At 42.3% G+C, this 18,170-nt stretch overlaps 1 protein-coding gene across 2 annotated transcripts in view; it reads left to right on the top strand.

Annotated features, from left to right (window-relative positions):
- LOC139366436 (protocadherin-1-like) overlaps nucleotides 1-17,949 on the top strand; it is a 293,748-nt gene extending 275,799 nt beyond the window's left edge. For both annotated transcript variants that reach the window (XM_071103918.1, XM_071103916.1), the window contains exon 5: nucleotides 14,410-17,949. In XM_071103918.1, the coding sequence (XP_070960019.1) occupies nucleotides 14,410-14,825 (416 nt within the window). In that variant the 3' untranslated portion in view covers nucleotides 14,826-17,949. The remainder of the gene's footprint in view (nucleotides 1-14,409) is intronic.
- The last annotated feature ends 221 nt before the right edge of the window (nucleotides 17,950-18,170 follow it).

The raw sequence follows: 18,170 nt of genomic DNA, 5'->3' as shown, positions 1-18,170 counted from the left end.
TTAAATGACACTTTTTATGGATCTCTTTAAGAAATGGCTTTCTTCTTGCCACTCTTCCATAAAGGCCAGATTTGTGCAATATACGACTGATTGTTGTCCTATGGACAGAGTCTCCCACCTCAGCTGTAGATCTCTGCAGTTCATCCAGAGTGATCATGGGCCTCTTGGCTGCATCTCTGATCAGTCTTCTCCTTTTATGAGCTGAAAGTTTAGAAGGACGGCCAGGTCTTGGTAGATTTGCAGTGGTCTGATACTCCTTCCATTTCAATATTATCGCTTGCACAGTGCTCCTTGGGATGTTTAAAGCTTGGGAAATCTTTTTGTATCAAAATCCGGCTTTAAACTTCTTCACAACAGTTTCTCGGACCTGCCTGGTGTGTTCCTTGTTCTTCATGATGCTCTCTGCGCTTTTAACGGACCTCTGAGACTATCACAGTGAAGGTGCATTTATACGGAGACTTGATTACACACAGGTGGATTGTATTTATCATCATTAGTCATTTAGGTCAACATTCAGAGATCCTGACTGAACTTCTGGAGAGTGTTTGCTGCACTGAAAGTAAAGGGGCTGAATAATTTTGCACGCCCAATTTTTCAGTTTTTGATTTGTTAAAAAAGTTTGTAATATCCAATAAATGTCGTTCCACTTCATGATTGTGTCCCACTTGTTGTTGATTCTTCACAAAAAAATACACTTTTATATCTTTATGTTTGAAACCTGAAATGTGGCAAAAGGTCGCAAAGTTCAAGGGGGCCGAATACTTTCGCAAGGCACTGTATGTAGTCTATCACAGTGCCATCCGTTTAATCACCAAAGCCCCATATACTACCCACCTCAGCAACCTGTATGCTCTCGTTGGCTGGCACTCACTATATATTCGTTGTCAAACCCACTGTCTCCAGGTCATCTATAAGTCTTTGCTAGGTAAAGCCCCGCCTTATCTCAGCTCACGGATTACCATAGCAACACCCACCCATAGCATGCGCTCCAGCAGGTATATTGCCCTGGTCATCCCAAAAGTGAACCCCTCCTTTGGCCGCCTTTCCTTCCAGTTCTCTGCTGCCAATGACTGGAACAAATTGCAAAAATCTTATATCTTATATCTCCCTCTCTAACTTTAAGCATCAGCTGTCAGAGAAGCTTACCAATCACTGTACCTGTACACAGCCAATCTGTAAATAGCACACCTGACTACCTCATCCCCATATTATTACTTACCCTCTTGCTCATTAGCACCCCAGTATCTCTACTTGCACATCATCATCTGCACATCTATCACTCTGGTATTAATGCTAAATTGTAATTATCTTGGCCAGGTCACAGTTGTAAATGAGATCTTGATCTCAACTGGCCTACCTGGTTAAATAAAGGTGAACTAAAAAATAAATAAAAAATTGACTCTGTGCCGGTACCCCCCTGTATATAGTCTCGTTATTGTTATTTTACTGCTGCTCTTTAATTACTTGTTACATTTATTTCTTATTCTTATTCATATTTTTTTTAAACTGCATTGTTGGTTAGGGGCTTATAAGTAAGCATTTCACTGTATGGACCACACCTGTTGTATTAGGCGCATGTGACTAATACAATTCGATTTGATGATGCAGCCTCCACCATGCTTGAATATATGAAGATTAGTACAGTACTCAGTGACGTGTTGTGTTGTATTTTCCCCAAACATAACACTTTGTATTCAGGACAAAAAGTTCATTTATTTGCCAATTCTCTTGCTGTTTTACTTCAGTGCCTTATTGAAAACAGGATGGATGTTTTGGAATATGTGTATTCTGACTTCCTTATTTTCACTCTGTCATTTAGCTTAGTATTGTGGAGGAACTACAATGTTGTTGATCCTTCCTCAGTTGTATCCTATCACAGCCATTTACCTCGGTAAGTGGTTTAAAATGACCATTGGTCTAATGGTGAAATCACTGAGCGGTTTCCTTCCTCTCCGTCAACTGAGTTAGGAAGGATGCCTGTACTTTGTAATGACTGGATGTATTGATACACCATCCAAAGTGCAATTAATAACTTCACCATGCTCAAAGGGATAAAAGGGATACTTTTTTACCCGTCTACCAATAGGTGACACCCTTGGTGAGGCATTGAAAAACCTCCCTGGTCTTCTTTGTTGAATCTGCACTTGAAATTCACTGTTCGACTGAGAGACCTTACAGATAATTTAATGTACAGAGATAAGGTAGTCATTCAAAAATCATGGTAAACACCATTATGTACACAGAGTTAGTCCATGCAATTTGTTATGCACAATGTTCCTCCTGAACTCATTTAGGCTTGCCATAACAAAGGGGTTGTGTAAGTGGGGGACGGGATATATACCTGTATGAGTGTGTTTTATGTGTTCTTTTACAGGAGACACACTGTAGACATACACAAATATATGCTGTAGACATACACACAGGCATACTGTAGACATACTGTAGACATACACAAAGACATATTGTAGATATATTGTAGACATACACAAATACATATTGTAGACACACTGTAGACATACACAAATATATGCTGTAGACATACTGTAGACATACACACAGACATACTGTAGACATACTGTAGATATATTGTAGATATATTATTGACATACACAAAGAACTACAAAAATCTCTGAAACTGGAAACACTTATCTCCCTCACTAGCTTTAAGCACCAGCTGTCAGAGCAGCTCACAGATCACTGTACCTGTACATAGCCCATCTATAAATAGCCCAAACAACTACCCCTTCCCCTACTGTATTTATTTATTTATTTTGCTCCTTTGCACCCCAGTATTTCTACTTTGCACACTCATCTACTGTCAAATCTACCATTCCAGTGTTTAAATTGCTATATTGTATTTGCTTCACCACCATGGCCTATTTATTGCCTTTACCTCCCTTATCTCACCTCATTTGCACACATTGTATATAGACTTATTTTTCTACTGTATTATTGACTGTATGTTTGTTTTACTCCATGTGTAACTCTGTGTTGTTATATGTGTCAAACTGCTTTGCTTTATCTTGGCCAGGTCGCAATTGTAAATGAGAACTTGTTCTCAACTAGCCTACCTGGTTAAATAATGGTGAAATAAAAATAAAACATACATGCACAAAGACATATTGTAGATATATTTTAGATGTATTATAGACATACACAAAGACATACTGTTGACATACTGTAGATATATTTTAGACATACTGTAGACATACACACAGACATACTGTAGACATACTGTAGACATACTGTAGATATTTTGTAGATATACTGTAGACATGCACAAAGACATACTGTTGACATACTGTAGACACACTGTAGATATAGTGTAGATATACTGTAGACATACACAAAGACATACTGTAGACATACACAAAGACATATTGTAGACATACTGTAAACATACTGTAGACATATACTCATAACAATTAACTATTTCTCTCAATATGGAGCATTACATAGTGCACATTAATATAATTAATTTTATTCATTCATGTGCCTGTTTGTGCTGTTGTCTGTTGAATGCCTCCCTGTTTTGAATCAGAGAATATGTCTCCTGGCTGACCATGAGACAGCAGTCTCCGCTGTTACCCATAATGCTTTCTCATCACAGATATTGCATTGTTGCATTTGCTTTGTTAATAAATAACTTTACTCTCTCTCTATTCATTCTCCTCAAAAATGTCACTGCAGGAGATGACATAAGTGCAACATTAACTTTTTGCTCATAAAGAGGAAAGATTTTCAGTTTCCAATCTCAAAAAAAGAGAAGGAATTTCCTTGCTTCATTGGGTCTAGTTCATGCTGTGGAGGCTCCTCAAGCTTGCACGCGCACAGAGATAAAATATATATCCCCTTTCTTAGAAAACAGGTTTTTCTAGAGATATTGTAATAGTGAGCTACACTTTAAAGATTCAGGCGGCCTCTTAATAAGCTCCCCTTCTCTTCTGTGGCCCTAAAAGCAACCAGGGAAATGTTACAAGCCAGAGCCGCAGGGGCTAGCGGTGCTGCTGCAAATTTATTCACCTTTCTGGCATAATTGAATTTTTCCTGTTATATTCCAGAGGGGTGGGGGTTAGAAATTAAAAGGCAAAAATACTTTCAAAAGATTCATCCTTCTCCCATTCTTTGGGGATCTTTTATTTCCTATTAGTTTTTTTAACCTTCTTCATTTGATAAATAATTGAGTTTAATATTTTTGGAGTATAGATTCACAGATGGCTCTTTTTCACCCTGTCTTTGTAATATTTCTGTATTTTCTTCAATGTTTAATGTTTATCAAGTGTTGTCTTATCTGTTTGTTACTATGGCTTGAAGTTATTTAAAGGATTCAGTTTCTTCTTTTATATCGTGAGGTCAGTCAGGAAAAGGCCATGTGAATGTTTTTTCCGTTTTGAGTTTAAATTTAATGAGCATTGTTCTGTAGCTGTATGCTTGTGCACGTGTGTGTGTATATGTGTGTGTGTGTGTGTGTGTGTGTGTGTGTATGTGTGTATATGTTTGTATGTGCATGCCTAAGAGAGGAAGAGAGAGGCTGGGAATACAATAAAAGTAGAACAAAAGACAGCAAGAGAAAGGTAAACACATTTTGATCCCAGTAGTGTAGGGCTTGAAGCCAAGAGAGCAGGGGTGGGTGACAATGGTCCTCAGGGGCTGCGGTGTCTGCTGGTGTCTGGTATTTGCTGATGTCTGCTGGTGTCTGCAGTGTCTGGTGTTTGCTGATGTCTGCTGGTGTCTGCAGTGTCTGGTGTTTGCTGATGTCTGCTGGTGTCTGCAGTGTCTGCTGGTGACTGCTGATGTCTTCTGGTGTCTGTTAGTGTCTGCTGGTGTCTTCTAGTGTCTGTTAGTGTCTGCTGGTCTCTACTGGTGTCTGCAGTGTCTGCTGGTGTATTTTGGTCTCTACTGGGGTCTGCAGTGTCTGTTGTTTTCTGGTGTCTGCTGATGTCTGTTAGTGTATGCAGTGTCTGCTGGTGTTTGCTGGTGTCTGCTAGTGTCTGCTGGTGTCTACAGTGTCTGCTGTTGTCTGCTGGTGTCTGCTAGTGTCTGCTGGTGTCTGCAGTGTCTGCTAGTGTCTGCAGTGTCTGCTGATGTCTGCTAGTGTCTGCTGGTGTCAAAAGTGTCTGCTGTTGTCTGCTGGTCTCTGCTGGTGTCTCCACTGTTTGCTGGTGTCTGCTGTGTCTGCTGGTGTCTACAGTGTCTGCTGTTGTCTACTGGTGTCTAAAGTGTCTGCTGGTGTCTAAAGTGGCTGCTGGTGGCTGCTGGTGTCTCCAGTGTGTGCAGTGTCTGGTCTGCTGGTGTCTGCTGTCTGCTGGTGCCTGAAGTGTCTGCTGCTGTCTTCTGGTGTCAACAGTGTCTGCTGTTGTCTGCAGTGTCTGCTGGTGTATGCTGGTGTCTGCATTGCTGGCTGGTATCTGCTGGTGTTTGTTCTCTCACTAAACCAGGGACCGATGTAGACTTGGGAAACCGGAGCAATAAGAGACCTAGGAAAGGTGATCAATTAAGCAGACTCTGCAGCCCCTGATTACCAGAAAAAAATTAAACTAAATTATTTATAGAACGAAGACGGTTAAAAAAACAAAGAAGAGACAAAAAAGACCTGCGTTTGGCAAAAGCCTTCACATGAAAAATGTCAGTTCTTGAATTTCTACCCAGGCTGTGATTCCATCAAAGGCGCATTCAACACTGATTAAATTCCAGGGTTGAAAGACTATGAGGATTTAGTTGGTACTTTTGCTCCAAAATACATAAAAGGTGCTCTCTATGAAATACATTAAGAGGAAGTTAAATAACTGAAATATTTAATGTGAAGGCTCTTGCCACATGCAGGTTGGCATTTATTAGGATGACACGTACTGAAGGCAGCTCTGCAGGTAGTCACTAGCTTGCACAGCCACAAAGTCATACAATCTGATTTTAAACCTAACCTTAACTCTAACCTTAACCACTCTGCTACTTTGTGCCTTACTCTAACCTTTAGTTAAAACCTTAAACTCCCCCCCCCCTACATTTTCACAATATATAGCCAATTTCCACTTTGACACTGGAAATTGCTCAGTGCTGCCTCCAGGAAAATACTGATTCCTATAAACGTCAACCATCTTACCAAACTAAGCCATAAGCAAAGGAAATTGGTGGTGTATTAGTTTGTCATGTTGTGGATTGTAGTCATTCACATTGACTCCTAGCACCATAGCATTGATTGGGGGGTGGCCATTGATTTGTAGGGAAGTGGATTCTAATGCTTTGACAGATATCAAGCATTTCTGTCAATATGTTGATGTAAGCAAGCCATTTTTGCTGGAGTATGAGATGCACACACACACACGCACGCACACACACACGCGCACACACACACACGTGCACACACACACACACGCGCACACACACATGTGCGCACACACACACACACACGTGCACACACACACACACACACAACAAATGCAATAATGATAGGGTAGCCTCATGGTTAGAGCAGGTAGCCTAGTGGTTGGAGCAGGTAGCATAGTGGTTAGAGCGTTGGGCCAATTACCTGGAAGGTTGCTGGGTTGAATCCCAAAGCTGAAAAGGTAAAAATGTGTCGTTCTGCCCCTGAGCAAGGCAGTTAACCCACTCTTCCCCGGGCGCCGAAGACGTGGATGTTGATTATGGCAGCCCCCAGCACCTCTCTGATTCAGAGGAGTTGGATTAAATGCAGACACATTTCAGCTGAATACATTCCGTTGGACAACTGACTAGGTATCCCCCCTTTCCCTGTCATTTTCTATATATGCCCAATGAGTGAGCATGGTATATCCAAAATACTTGTTTCCAAACAGTATAATGTTCCTCTTTATGAAGGAAAAAGTGCTAGTCTATTAGCAACAGATCAACATACTGTAAAAGACATTTTTCACAGCCTTTGAAAAACGTGTTTTGTGGCTTAACCACCCAAGCATTGGAAGCCAATTGTAATCTTCAGAGGGCTCGTCAAACTGAACATTTTCACTAGTTTTTCTTCTTTCATCACTCAGGGACTTGAGACAAGCCAAGATAACCTCATAGATTGCCTCAAGCGATTACATTTCTGTTATTTCGCCAAGGCTACATGCTCATATTGACTCGTTCCCCCTTCGTTGGTTAGACACCAAGGACTTAGTAGGAAATGGATTTGGATCAGGGCGACTGGGACTAATTTTAAACGTCAGTCAATAAATTGATGCCACAGCCAGCGGAACGCAGAACGGATTAAACAAGCACCTAGGAGTATATAGAGCACCCCAAATTCTATCAAGCAAAGGCAGCAGGTGCAGCAAAAACATAAAATATTATTTTGTAATGTGTTGTTTGTTCCTGCCTCAAGAAAATGTGTCATGAAATAAATGACTGTTAGATTTGCGTGCCAGCGGTTGGGGTTTTCATTTGCAAAACCCTCGTTTGTGTGATTGTAATATGTGGACAGAGCATATTGCCAGAATGGGATTTGAAGGATGTAAGGTGTTGTCGGCCATTTTGGCTATAGAATGTCACAGGTCATATACAGTGACAAGGCCAGGTAATAGTGGCCCCTGTATTTAATTAGAAAATAAAAAGTATACCTTGTTCCTAATTCCTTAATTCCGTGCATCAATTTAAGTAACATAATAAAAACATCCCCAACCAAATCTGTCAGTTTAAGCTAGAGAGATATATATGTTTGCGTGGGCTGCCTCTCAATCCACCACATCCGCATCTGCGGTGGAAAGTAACCAAGCTATTATGGTGTTAAACTATAATGAAAATCACGAACAGAATGGTGTTCTCCGTTTTGCTTTACAACCCATACACATCTGAAGTCGGTAATGCTGATGTGCCAACTTGTCTGACCACACCACAGAAAGGGTAGTCATTCACGAACACGATGTTGTTCTCTGTTTTTCTCTACGAGGTAGTTTTGTGCAAAAAAATATAGTGGTTAAATATGTGTAAAAGTATATATATATTTATATATTTCCTGAGCTTTCTTATATCTCCTAGATATAGGACAGACACTTCAAAAAACCTTATTCCTTATGATTTATTATTTTTATTGTCTTTTTTGCCATTTCTGAATGCGTTATTCAATATTTCTATGGGCTATAGTATTAAAGGCCAGATTCAATATTTTATCAAATCATTTTTTATATTTTTGTGGGATACCTAAAGGGGTCCTAAAATTCTAAATCAAATAGCTAAATGATCCATGGTATGACCATCTTAAAACCGACTTAGACTTTTAGAGGTTATTTGCAAACCTATTCTGTTCTCTCTTTTTCCTTGCTAAAAGTTATTTCCTCCTTTCCTCAGGCCTCAATCTTCTCCTCATCTCCTCTCTTTCCTTGTCTACTTTCACCCTCTTCCTGACTATCTTCCCTTCTCTCTCCACTATCCGCTTTCCAAGCAGCGTGTCGATTAATTAATAGCCCGGCTAATTTAATTTCCCAAAAAGTTTAAGCATGAATAAAGACTGACAAGACAAAGTTCTAATCTGCCCAAAGTTTAATTAGACTCAGCAAGGTTTTCATAGAAGCAGACGGGGTCAGAGTGGAAGCAGTGGCATGGGTAGGGAAACGGGAAAGGGGAGGAGGAGAGGGAGGGTATGATACAGTGGAAGGAAAGGGAGAGAAGACTGTGGCAAGTTAGTCAGTCTGTAATGACCTATTGGACGGGGGCAGGGGGTGGTCTGCTTCATGTTGGGTATTCTGGGTGCGCAACAAAGGTGTGTGTGTTTGTGGAGTCTTTTTCTGATACGGATCACCGGCACCCCACTCCCCCCACCCCCACCCCCACTGCACCGACACAGCACACACAGTCACTCAAGCACACACACACACACACACACACACACACACACACACACACACACACACACACACACACACACACGCACACACACACACACACACACACACATACCTGTCAACCTGGTCCACCTGGATGGGGTTTCCCCTGGCAGCATTGAGACAAGGCACTGGTTGAAAATCAATTGTCTGAGAGTATTATGGGGACGAAGTGTCTGCATGTATTAGATTTGGCCCAGAGGCCCCAAGAGGGATCTCAGTGCCTATCGGAGACAAGAATGCCCTCAATCCAAATGAATACACTGTCACATGGACAGGAATTATTATGAGGGTGTGTGTTGTGGTTTGGGTCTTGTTCTTCTGTGTTTCTGTGTGTGGACCTGTGTGTCAAATCAAATTGTATTGGTCACATACACATACTTAGCAGAGGTTATTGCGGGTGTAGAAAATTCCTAGGAAGTGCAGTAGTATCTAACAATTCATAACAATTCATAACAATAAACACAAATCTAAAAGTAAAAGAATGGGATTAAGAAATATATAAATATTAGGACGAGCAATGTCAGAATGGCATTGACTAAAATACAGTAGAAAACAGTATGTAAACATTATTAAAGTGACTCGTGTTCCATTATCACCCAGGTCCCCGAGCTTAATGATGAGCTTGGAGGGTACTATGGTTTTGAAGGCTGAGCTGTAGTCAATGAACAGCATTCTTACATAGGTATTCGTCTTGTCCAGATGGGAGAGGGCAGTGTGCAGTGTGATGGCGATTCCATCATCTGTGGATCCATTGGGGCGGTATACAAATTGCAGTGGGTCTAGGGTGTCAGGTAAGGTGGAGGTGATATGATCCTTAACTAGCCTCTCAAAGCACTTCATGATTACAGAAGTGAGGGCTACAGGGCGAAAGTGATTTAGTTCAGTTACCTTTTCTTTCTTGGCAACAGGAACCACTCTGGACATATTGAAGCAATTCGGGACAGCAGACTGGGATAGGGAGAGATTGAAATTGTCTGTAAAAACTCCGGCCAGCTGGTCTGCGCATGCTCTGAGGACGCGGCTAGGGATGCCGTCTGAACCGGTAGCCTTGTGAGGGTTAACACTCTTGAATGTCTTACACACGTCGGCCATGGAAAACGAAAGCCCACAGTCCTTGGGAGCGGGTCTCGTCGGTGTTTAGCTTGTCTGGGAGCAATACTTTCTGTGTTTCTGCGACGTGGCTAGTTTTCCCTTTGCAATCCGGGATTGTTTGTAGACCCTGCCACTTACGTCTTGTGTCTAAGCCGTTGAATTGTTACTCCACTTTGTCTCTGACGTTTTGCCTGTTTGATTGCTTTACTATACTCCCTGTCACCTTGTTGGGGTAAAATGCTGTGGTTTGAGATTTCCGTTTTGCATGAATTCTGCCATCTATTATCCATGGTTTTTGGTTTGGGTAGGTTTTAATAGTCACAGTGTGAACAACATACCCTAAACACTTCCTGATGAACTTAGTCACTGTGTAAGTCAATGTTATTCTCAGAGGCAACTCAAAACATATCCCAGTCAGCGTGATCAAAACCATCTTGAAGCATGGATTCTGATTGGTCAGACCACTGTTGAATAGACCTTAGCACAGGTGAGTTTTGAGTTTCTGCCTATAGGAAGGGAGTCGTGATCTGATTTGCCAAAGGGAGGGCGGAGGAGGGCCTTGTAGCCATCCATCCTTGGAAAGGAGAGTAACAATGTTTGAGAGTTTTTTAAGCGCGAGTACTACAGGTAATGTGTTGATAGAACTTCAGTAGCATTTTGCTCAAATTTGCTTTGTTAAAATCCCCAACTCCAATACATGCGGTCTCAGGATATGTGATTTCCAGTGTAGTTCCTTGAGGGCTGTCGTGGTATCGGCTTAGGGGGGAATATACATGGATGTGACTGTAACCAAAGAGAATTCACTTGGGAGGTAATATGGTCAGCATTTGATTGTGAGGTATTCTAGGTTGGGTGAACAAAAGGACTTGAGTTCCTCTACATTATCACAATCACACCATGAGTAGTTAATCATGAAACATGCACGACCGCCTTTCTTCTTCCCAGAGAGTTCTTTATTCCTGTCTGCGCGATGCACTGAGAACCCAGCTGACTGTATGGACAGGGACAGTATATCCGGAGAGAGCCATAATTCCGTGAAACAGGAGATCCTTGCCCTGAGCTCATCTACTTTATTGTCCAGAGACCGAACATTAGCGAGTAATATACTCTGAAGCAGTGGATGTTGTGCACACCTCCTACACCATGTAGTTGTGTGTATGTGTTTGCACGGTTATATGTGAGTGCATGCATGCTGTTCTATATGTGTGCTATCATATGAATAGGGATGGGCCCTAAACATAGACTTTTATCGAACAAAGTTGCTGGCTCCCTCGTTCCCTCTTTAAACTGTAAAGAACACATTTGGACTTCAAGGTAATTAAACATATGACAATTTTGTAAAGAAAAATGAATAGTTTCTCTATGTACATTGGATCGAACCAAGGTGAGGAGAATGGAGTGGAGGATAGGAATTTCCTTGTTAGCATATCTCACACAAAGGGGGGGAGCCCAATATGTCTCCTTTCTTTACTCTGGTCGACAGCGTAAAATGTCAGATACTCATCTGGAAATTATTTCCATTTTATTACGCCGACATCTTCCAGAGCAGGGACTTTGGAATCTAATTAGTTTGGACAGAGAAGTGGGACCGAGGCAGATGAGTGTGTATGGAGCGCTGAGAGGCGGAGACTTCTCTTGGGGCCCTCGTAGATGGCTTGAGAGGGTCCCGGGGGTTAACTGGAACTCTGGAAATGAAGATAAGGCTCTTAGATGAAGGTTCAGCAGGAACAATCTTTTCTATTAGAGACAGTTGAATATGGAGTTCCCTTGATAACATGCCAACTGGGCCTTATCGACACAGAAGAGTGTGTGTGTGTGTGTGTGTCTCAGTGTGTGTCTCAGTGTGAGTAGGACGTTTCTAAAACAGGGGTTCAATTACTCCTCCAAAACTGATGATTTCAACAAAATGTTCACTGACAACACTGCTGGTTACTCGACGCCAAAGCTCATATTATCTTTCATGAAGTGAGTTTTAAATTAGGACTGATGACCTCCATGTTTAATAGTGGAAGGTCTTATTAGAGAACCCTTCAATGATCTTAGCTTCCCTAAGTATACCAAGGGACCCTTACTACCCTTTCTCACCCCGGCCCACCATTTCCTCCCACCACGCCGGCCAATTAGTACAACCTCAAACAAAAGCCAATTAATTCCTGCTTTTGATTATGAGCAACATGACCCTCTGGGCCTTCACTAAATTGTCTGATTAGCACTTCTCGAACGTAGGGGCATGATCTGATTGGTCTTTTTCATTTTTACTATTCCTTAAATATCTCAGGCTGTAGAAATTATTACTACTCTGGCATTAGGTTATGTTTCTCTTAGGTACAGGTCTAGGATTAGATTCCCCTCCTGAATCCTAACCTTAACCATTAGTAGGCCACCTGTTGAAGAGAGGCTGAAAAAAAGCATTTTGAAAACAACCAAAACTGCATTGTTTTTCTGGCATACATCTAGCTACACAAACCGTATTTTCCCAAGTGCCTTGCTTTGCATGAGAAATGGGTCAGCATTATGAAGCCCAAAAATCCACCGTAGTGTGAGAATTTGGAGTAATGCACACAGTCACTACTCAGCATTCTCCAAACCTAGCTAAGGATGCGAAAGCATATACCCTCCTCCCCCCAAAAAGTAAGGAAAAGCCCACTGTAGCTCCTTTAATACAGGGGCAATGAATTTCAATTATGCATGAAGCAGAGGCAGTTTGGGAAATAATCGCTTCCCCCAGAGAACTGAACAGCCTGTTCCCCCCTCCCATCTCGCCCCGCAGTATCAAATAATAATCTAATGTCACGCACAGAAGAAAGGTTACTTTCTGCATACGCATTGATATTTCCGCTCGGGGATGCTGACCTTTTTCCATTAAGCTGTGATTTTTTAAATGTGACACAGCCGTAGCAGAGGCGGTGTCTGTGTGTTATATTAACATTCATTATGCCATTTGTTCTATGTGAAAAAGCAGTAGTGGTGTTGTTGACTCCGCCTTAATTGACTGCGCGACATAATTCCCTTTTAGTCAACCTTGAGCGTGTTTTTCTTAAAATTTCCTTAATCTTGTTTCACACTCAACACCCACTATCTGGTATGTGGTTGCATCTCTGTTAAACATCATATTGCTGCATCTCTGTTAAACATCAAATTAGGCAATGTTCTTGGCAGTTTTTTGCACTGTGACTCTGAATATTAGATTTTTATCTAGCGTATTATGAGTTTTCTTATTTAAGTATTATGAGTTGTCTTGTTGTGAAACTAAAACAATGAATTGCTTACTGAACCTCCCTGTTCACCCACGACTGCGTGGCCGCGCACGACTCCAACACCATCATTAAGTTTGCTGACGACACGATGGTGGTAGGCCTGATCACCGACGACAATGAGACAGCCTATCGGAAGGTCAGAGACATGGCAGTGTGGTGCCAGGACAACAACCTCTCCCTCAACGTCAGTAAGACAAATGAGCTGATCTTGGACTACAGGAAACGAAGGACCGAGAAAGCCCCCATTTACATCGACTAGGCTGTAGTAGAGCAGGTCCAGAGCTTCACGTTCCTCCGTGTTCACATCACAAAGCATCTGTCATGGTCCACACACACCAGCACAGTCATGAAGAGGGCACAACAACACCTCTCCCCCATCAGGAGGCTGAAAAGACTTGGCGTGGGCCCTCAGATCCTCAAAACGTTCTACAGCTGCACCACTGAGAGCATCTTGACTGGCTGCATCACTGCTTGGTATGGCAGCTGCTTGACATCGACCACTACAGAAGGTAGTGTGTTTGGCCTATTACATCACTGGGGCCGAGCTCCCTGTCATCTAGGACCTCTTTACCAGAGGTCAAAGGAAGGCTCTAAAAATTGTCAGACTCCAGCCAGCCAAGTCATAAACTATTAGTTAAATAGTTAACCAAATAGCTACCCTGACTCTTTTTTTCACAAATGCTGCTGCTATCCTGTTGCCTAGACACTATATCCCTACCTATATGTACATACTGTATCTACCTCAACTGCCTCGTACCCCTGCACATCGACTCTGTTCTGGTACCCCGTGTATATAGCCAAGTTATACATTACTCAAGTAATACATTACTCATTGTGTATTTATTGTTACTTTTATTATTACGTGTTATTACTTTTCTATTATTTCTCAATTTTCTTTCTCTCTGCATTTTTGGGCATGTGCATGTGACAAATTAAATGTTATTTTATTTAGATTTTATTTGAACAGTTCTATGCTGGGCTGGTTAAACACAGTATGTTGGTGGATTAGTCCACACTGGTTGGCTCTGTTGTCCCATTTCACAAACATGATATGTTCTGTCATTCCTTTTCATTGCTATCCTTCATAATATTATGAAACTGATTATAAATGTGTTTTCTGCTATCACATGTGCTCATCTAACTCTACTGTCCAAGACTCATCCTTTTTTATTATGTGTCCTCCATTTGCTGTCTTATACTAACTCAGATACCCTTTCTGTCTGCAGATCTCAGGCCTCTGCCTGATGTGGCCATGACTGGAAACTGCACCCATGAGTGTACCGAGTTCGGCCACTCCGACGCCTGCTGGATGCCTGGCCAGCCCTCCCCCAATCGTAAGAGCTCCACCAAGAACGCCCCCAAGCTCTCCACCTTCGTGCCTTACCTGGAGAGTGAGGGGCAGGACCACCTCATGGCCAACGGCAGTCCCAAGCCCATGGCAGACGAGCGTGGGAGTGCTGGAGGTGGCAGCGGAGGCTCCAAGGTGGCTAACATCCGCTTCCTGCCCCCTTACAGCAGTGCCTTCTCCGGGGGCAGCGACTCCGGCAAAGGCTGCGAGGAGATCCCCCTGAGCCAGGCAGCCGAGTACCATTCCGCCACCACACCCACCAACCAGGGCTCCAAGAGAGAGATTTACCTGTGAGGGCGATGATGTGGCCACCACCCCACCACCTTCACCCTTACCCATATGCCCACTGTTCCTGACCCCATGCCCTCAGGCCTACCCCCTCACTGCCCCTGTGCCTAGCTGCTGTGTCGTCTGAGAAGTGCCATAGCACCACCACCACCCTCCTTTTTATAACCACCTCCCACCGTATGAGGCTTTAGAATCCACAAAACCTCCAATGAATTAAATAAAGAGTACAAATCGGTCCAAGCCAAACAAAGAAGATACTTGGCGAGTGAAAATTCTACTGACAGAATGTAAACTACACTATCATTTAAACATTGTGATAACTTCATTGGAGACTATTTAGTTATGATTGCGTGTTCAAGTTTTTTTTTTTACAATGAATTTCCGTTGGAGTTCCGTTGGAACTGAAAACAATGAGGGTAGAAAAGTGTTCTTGTTAAATAGACACATGAATATACAGTGTATGGACATCTATTTTAGGTGTTCTTTTCGTTTTTCTGTTCTGTTTCCTTTTTTTTTTTTTAGAAGTGAGTGTCGGTCTCAACTCTGGGACCTCCAATTAATAAGCAATAAGGCACGAGGGGGTGTGGTATATGGCCAATATACCACGGCTAAGGGATGTTATTATGCACGACACACCGCGGAGTGCCTGGATACAGCCATTTGCCGTATTTTGGCCATATGCCACAAACCCCTGAGGTGCCTTATTGCTATTATAATCTGGTTACTAAAGTAATTAGAGCAGTACAATAAATGTACCCATGGTATACGGTCTCATATACCACGGCTGTCAGCCAATCAGCATTCAGGCCTAGAACCACCCAGTTTATAACTAGAATTAGAGCGGTGTTTCTCTTGCCTGACTACCCAAACTCCTTGCTCCTGCAAAATGCTACACCACACCCACGGATGTTAGTTTCTTCTCCGCAATGAGTCATGATCCGAGTATCTTGCGCAACGATTTCTAGAAGAGGAAAAAAGCACTCTAGCCATTCTGATTGGTACCAGAAACCAATGGGTTGGGACAGAGCCAGAACACGTGGGTAAAGCGTCAGTTTGAAAATTCGACATTGGCTTTGATACTCTGATTGGTTAGAGATGATCCTATCACTGATTACTATGTTTTGTACACCGCCCCTCATTTTAGTCGACACCACAAACAACTTCAATGATGGCAGTCTCAGACTGAAGTATGTAGCGAACTGTAGAGCCGTGGAAGAATTCAGTTTGAGTCGTCAGGCAAGTCCTGCTCCTACTCAAGAGGACACAGCTGACTGGTAATTTTGCCATTCTTTGCTCAACATAAGACATTAAAGTCCTCAACACATTTTTCACAACCAAGAGGTCTTTATCAATGTACAGAGCTGTAAATACAATGGACATGAGTTAGACTTTAAGCATTTTATTAGATTATTTTCCTTTTGCTGTATAGAGCTTCAATAAGAGCTGTACCTTTTTGAGTCATTGTCGTTAAGATCTCACAGTTGGTTGGTTGTGTTATCCATGATGCACCGGTTGACAATACCAAGTGTAACACTGGGAGGATTTATAACCTTTGACACATCACTGATCATGTGAAGCTACAGTACACATTTGTGACTTTGTATTCCTCATCTTTACTATGATCTTGGACAAAAGAAAAACCCTTCAGAAAAAAATGGTGCTGGTGTTAAATGTGTTGGCTGAAGTGGATGTCAATGTCTACTGCTGTGCATTTTCAGTCCCTCGCCACCCAAATCTCAAACTCCTTGATTGAGGTCTCACCGAAGGATCAATTCACACCAGGTATCCAGCTGGAGAGCAACAAGAAACAGCTTGTTTTTGTTAAGGTGTATCGTTCCATGGTGCACATACTCCATAACTCTAACTCCCATGTATTGCAATCTCTAGTTTCTAAGTTTGGCAATTTAGTAGTCATCTTTGTGAAAACTGATGGTATTTATCACCTGCTGTTCCAAGTCAGTTCCCCACAGTAGCACGGCTGTTAGAGACCTGCTGTGGGTGTGAGGTAAAGTCTGTCCTGGTCCTGTGGTGTGACGGTGGTAGTAGTTGGAGAGTTGGGGAGGATTCACAGCTCTCCAATACACTAGCGCGCTAACCCCGCTAACCCCGCCATGCAGAGGCATTGCTCTAATTGAGCCTGGAGGCATCGTTCATTAGCAGTGATCATTTCCACATCTCAAAACCGAGCAGGGTGTCCTGGCGGTTTGGAAGTTAATTTGGAGTCTCATAATAATAACTGCTGACAGTAATGGGGATTTCACCTGTGGCAATGAGCATCAGCCATGATTGGACTAATGAAAACGCATTGAGGAGAAAAAAAGAGAGTGTGAAAAAGACCTCCAGACTACTAACACTACAGCTGGAGCTCTTGCACAACATAAACACCACCGCAGGATACACTCAAAAAGACATTGTTGTTGTTATGGCTTGCTAGGATACAAAACATGATTCAGGTGGGGTCATTTAAGGGTCATCACATCAAAAAGCTAAGGTCACAAGGTCAGGCTAGTATGTGTATCTTATGTTCCTGTGTCTGACCGTAGACTGCATTTTTTTTGTATGCATTTCTAGTATGCTTTGAATTACAGTTCACATTCAACAAGTCCATGGCTGACTTGATTGTGCGTGCTTCAATGTATAACATGATTTACATGTGACTAAATGGTTAACCATTGTAAATAATGCATCATTTAAAAATCTCAGTCATAGGTCTATCATGGTGACAATCAATCCCTGTGACTTTTGAAAAAGCACATATTTTATTTAAAGCCACATAATAAAGGGATAGGCTACAAGAACAAATAAGGCACGAAAAGAACGGTGGACAGCATTGAATCTGCTTGAAATCAACTGTATTTCAGTTCTACTGGGCTATGTCAACATTGTACAATATATTACATTAATTAATGAATACAATTTTCATCATCACTCATTCTAATGAACACAAAGTAATGTTCAATCAAATCTTCCCAATGACTTCTCCACAGGAAGGTCCATACACAGTAACAGCTAGGATCTTGGACCTCAAGTAACTGTTCATTCAAAGTGTATCTCAATGTTGATTTCATGTCCTTGTTTGATAATTTATAGGTCAAACACTGGTCCGATGTTAAGTCACTGGTTTCTCCTGTGGTGTTCCTTCACAGCAAACACACATGTTTCTCCCTGACAGGGCCTCTAGTCCCCTGGTTCTCCCTGACAGGGCCTCTAGTATCCCTGGTTCTCCCTGACAGGGCCTCTAGTCCCCTGGTTCTCCCTGACAGGGCCTTTAGATCCCTGGTTCTCCTAGACAGGGCCTCTAGTCCCCTGGTTCTCCCTGACAGGGCCTCTAGTCCCCTGGTTCTCCCTGAC

The sequence above is a fragment of the Oncorhynchus clarkii genome, chromosome 14 (assembly GCF_045791955.1).
Source record: "Oncorhynchus clarkii lewisi isolate Uvic-CL-2024 chromosome 14, UVic_Ocla_1.0, whole genome shotgun sequence".
In the NCBI taxonomy this organism is placed as follows: domain Eukaryota; kingdom Metazoa; phylum Chordata; class Actinopteri; order Salmoniformes; family Salmonidae; genus Oncorhynchus; species Oncorhynchus clarkii.
This window is presented reverse-complemented; position numbering and strand designations above follow the sequence as displayed.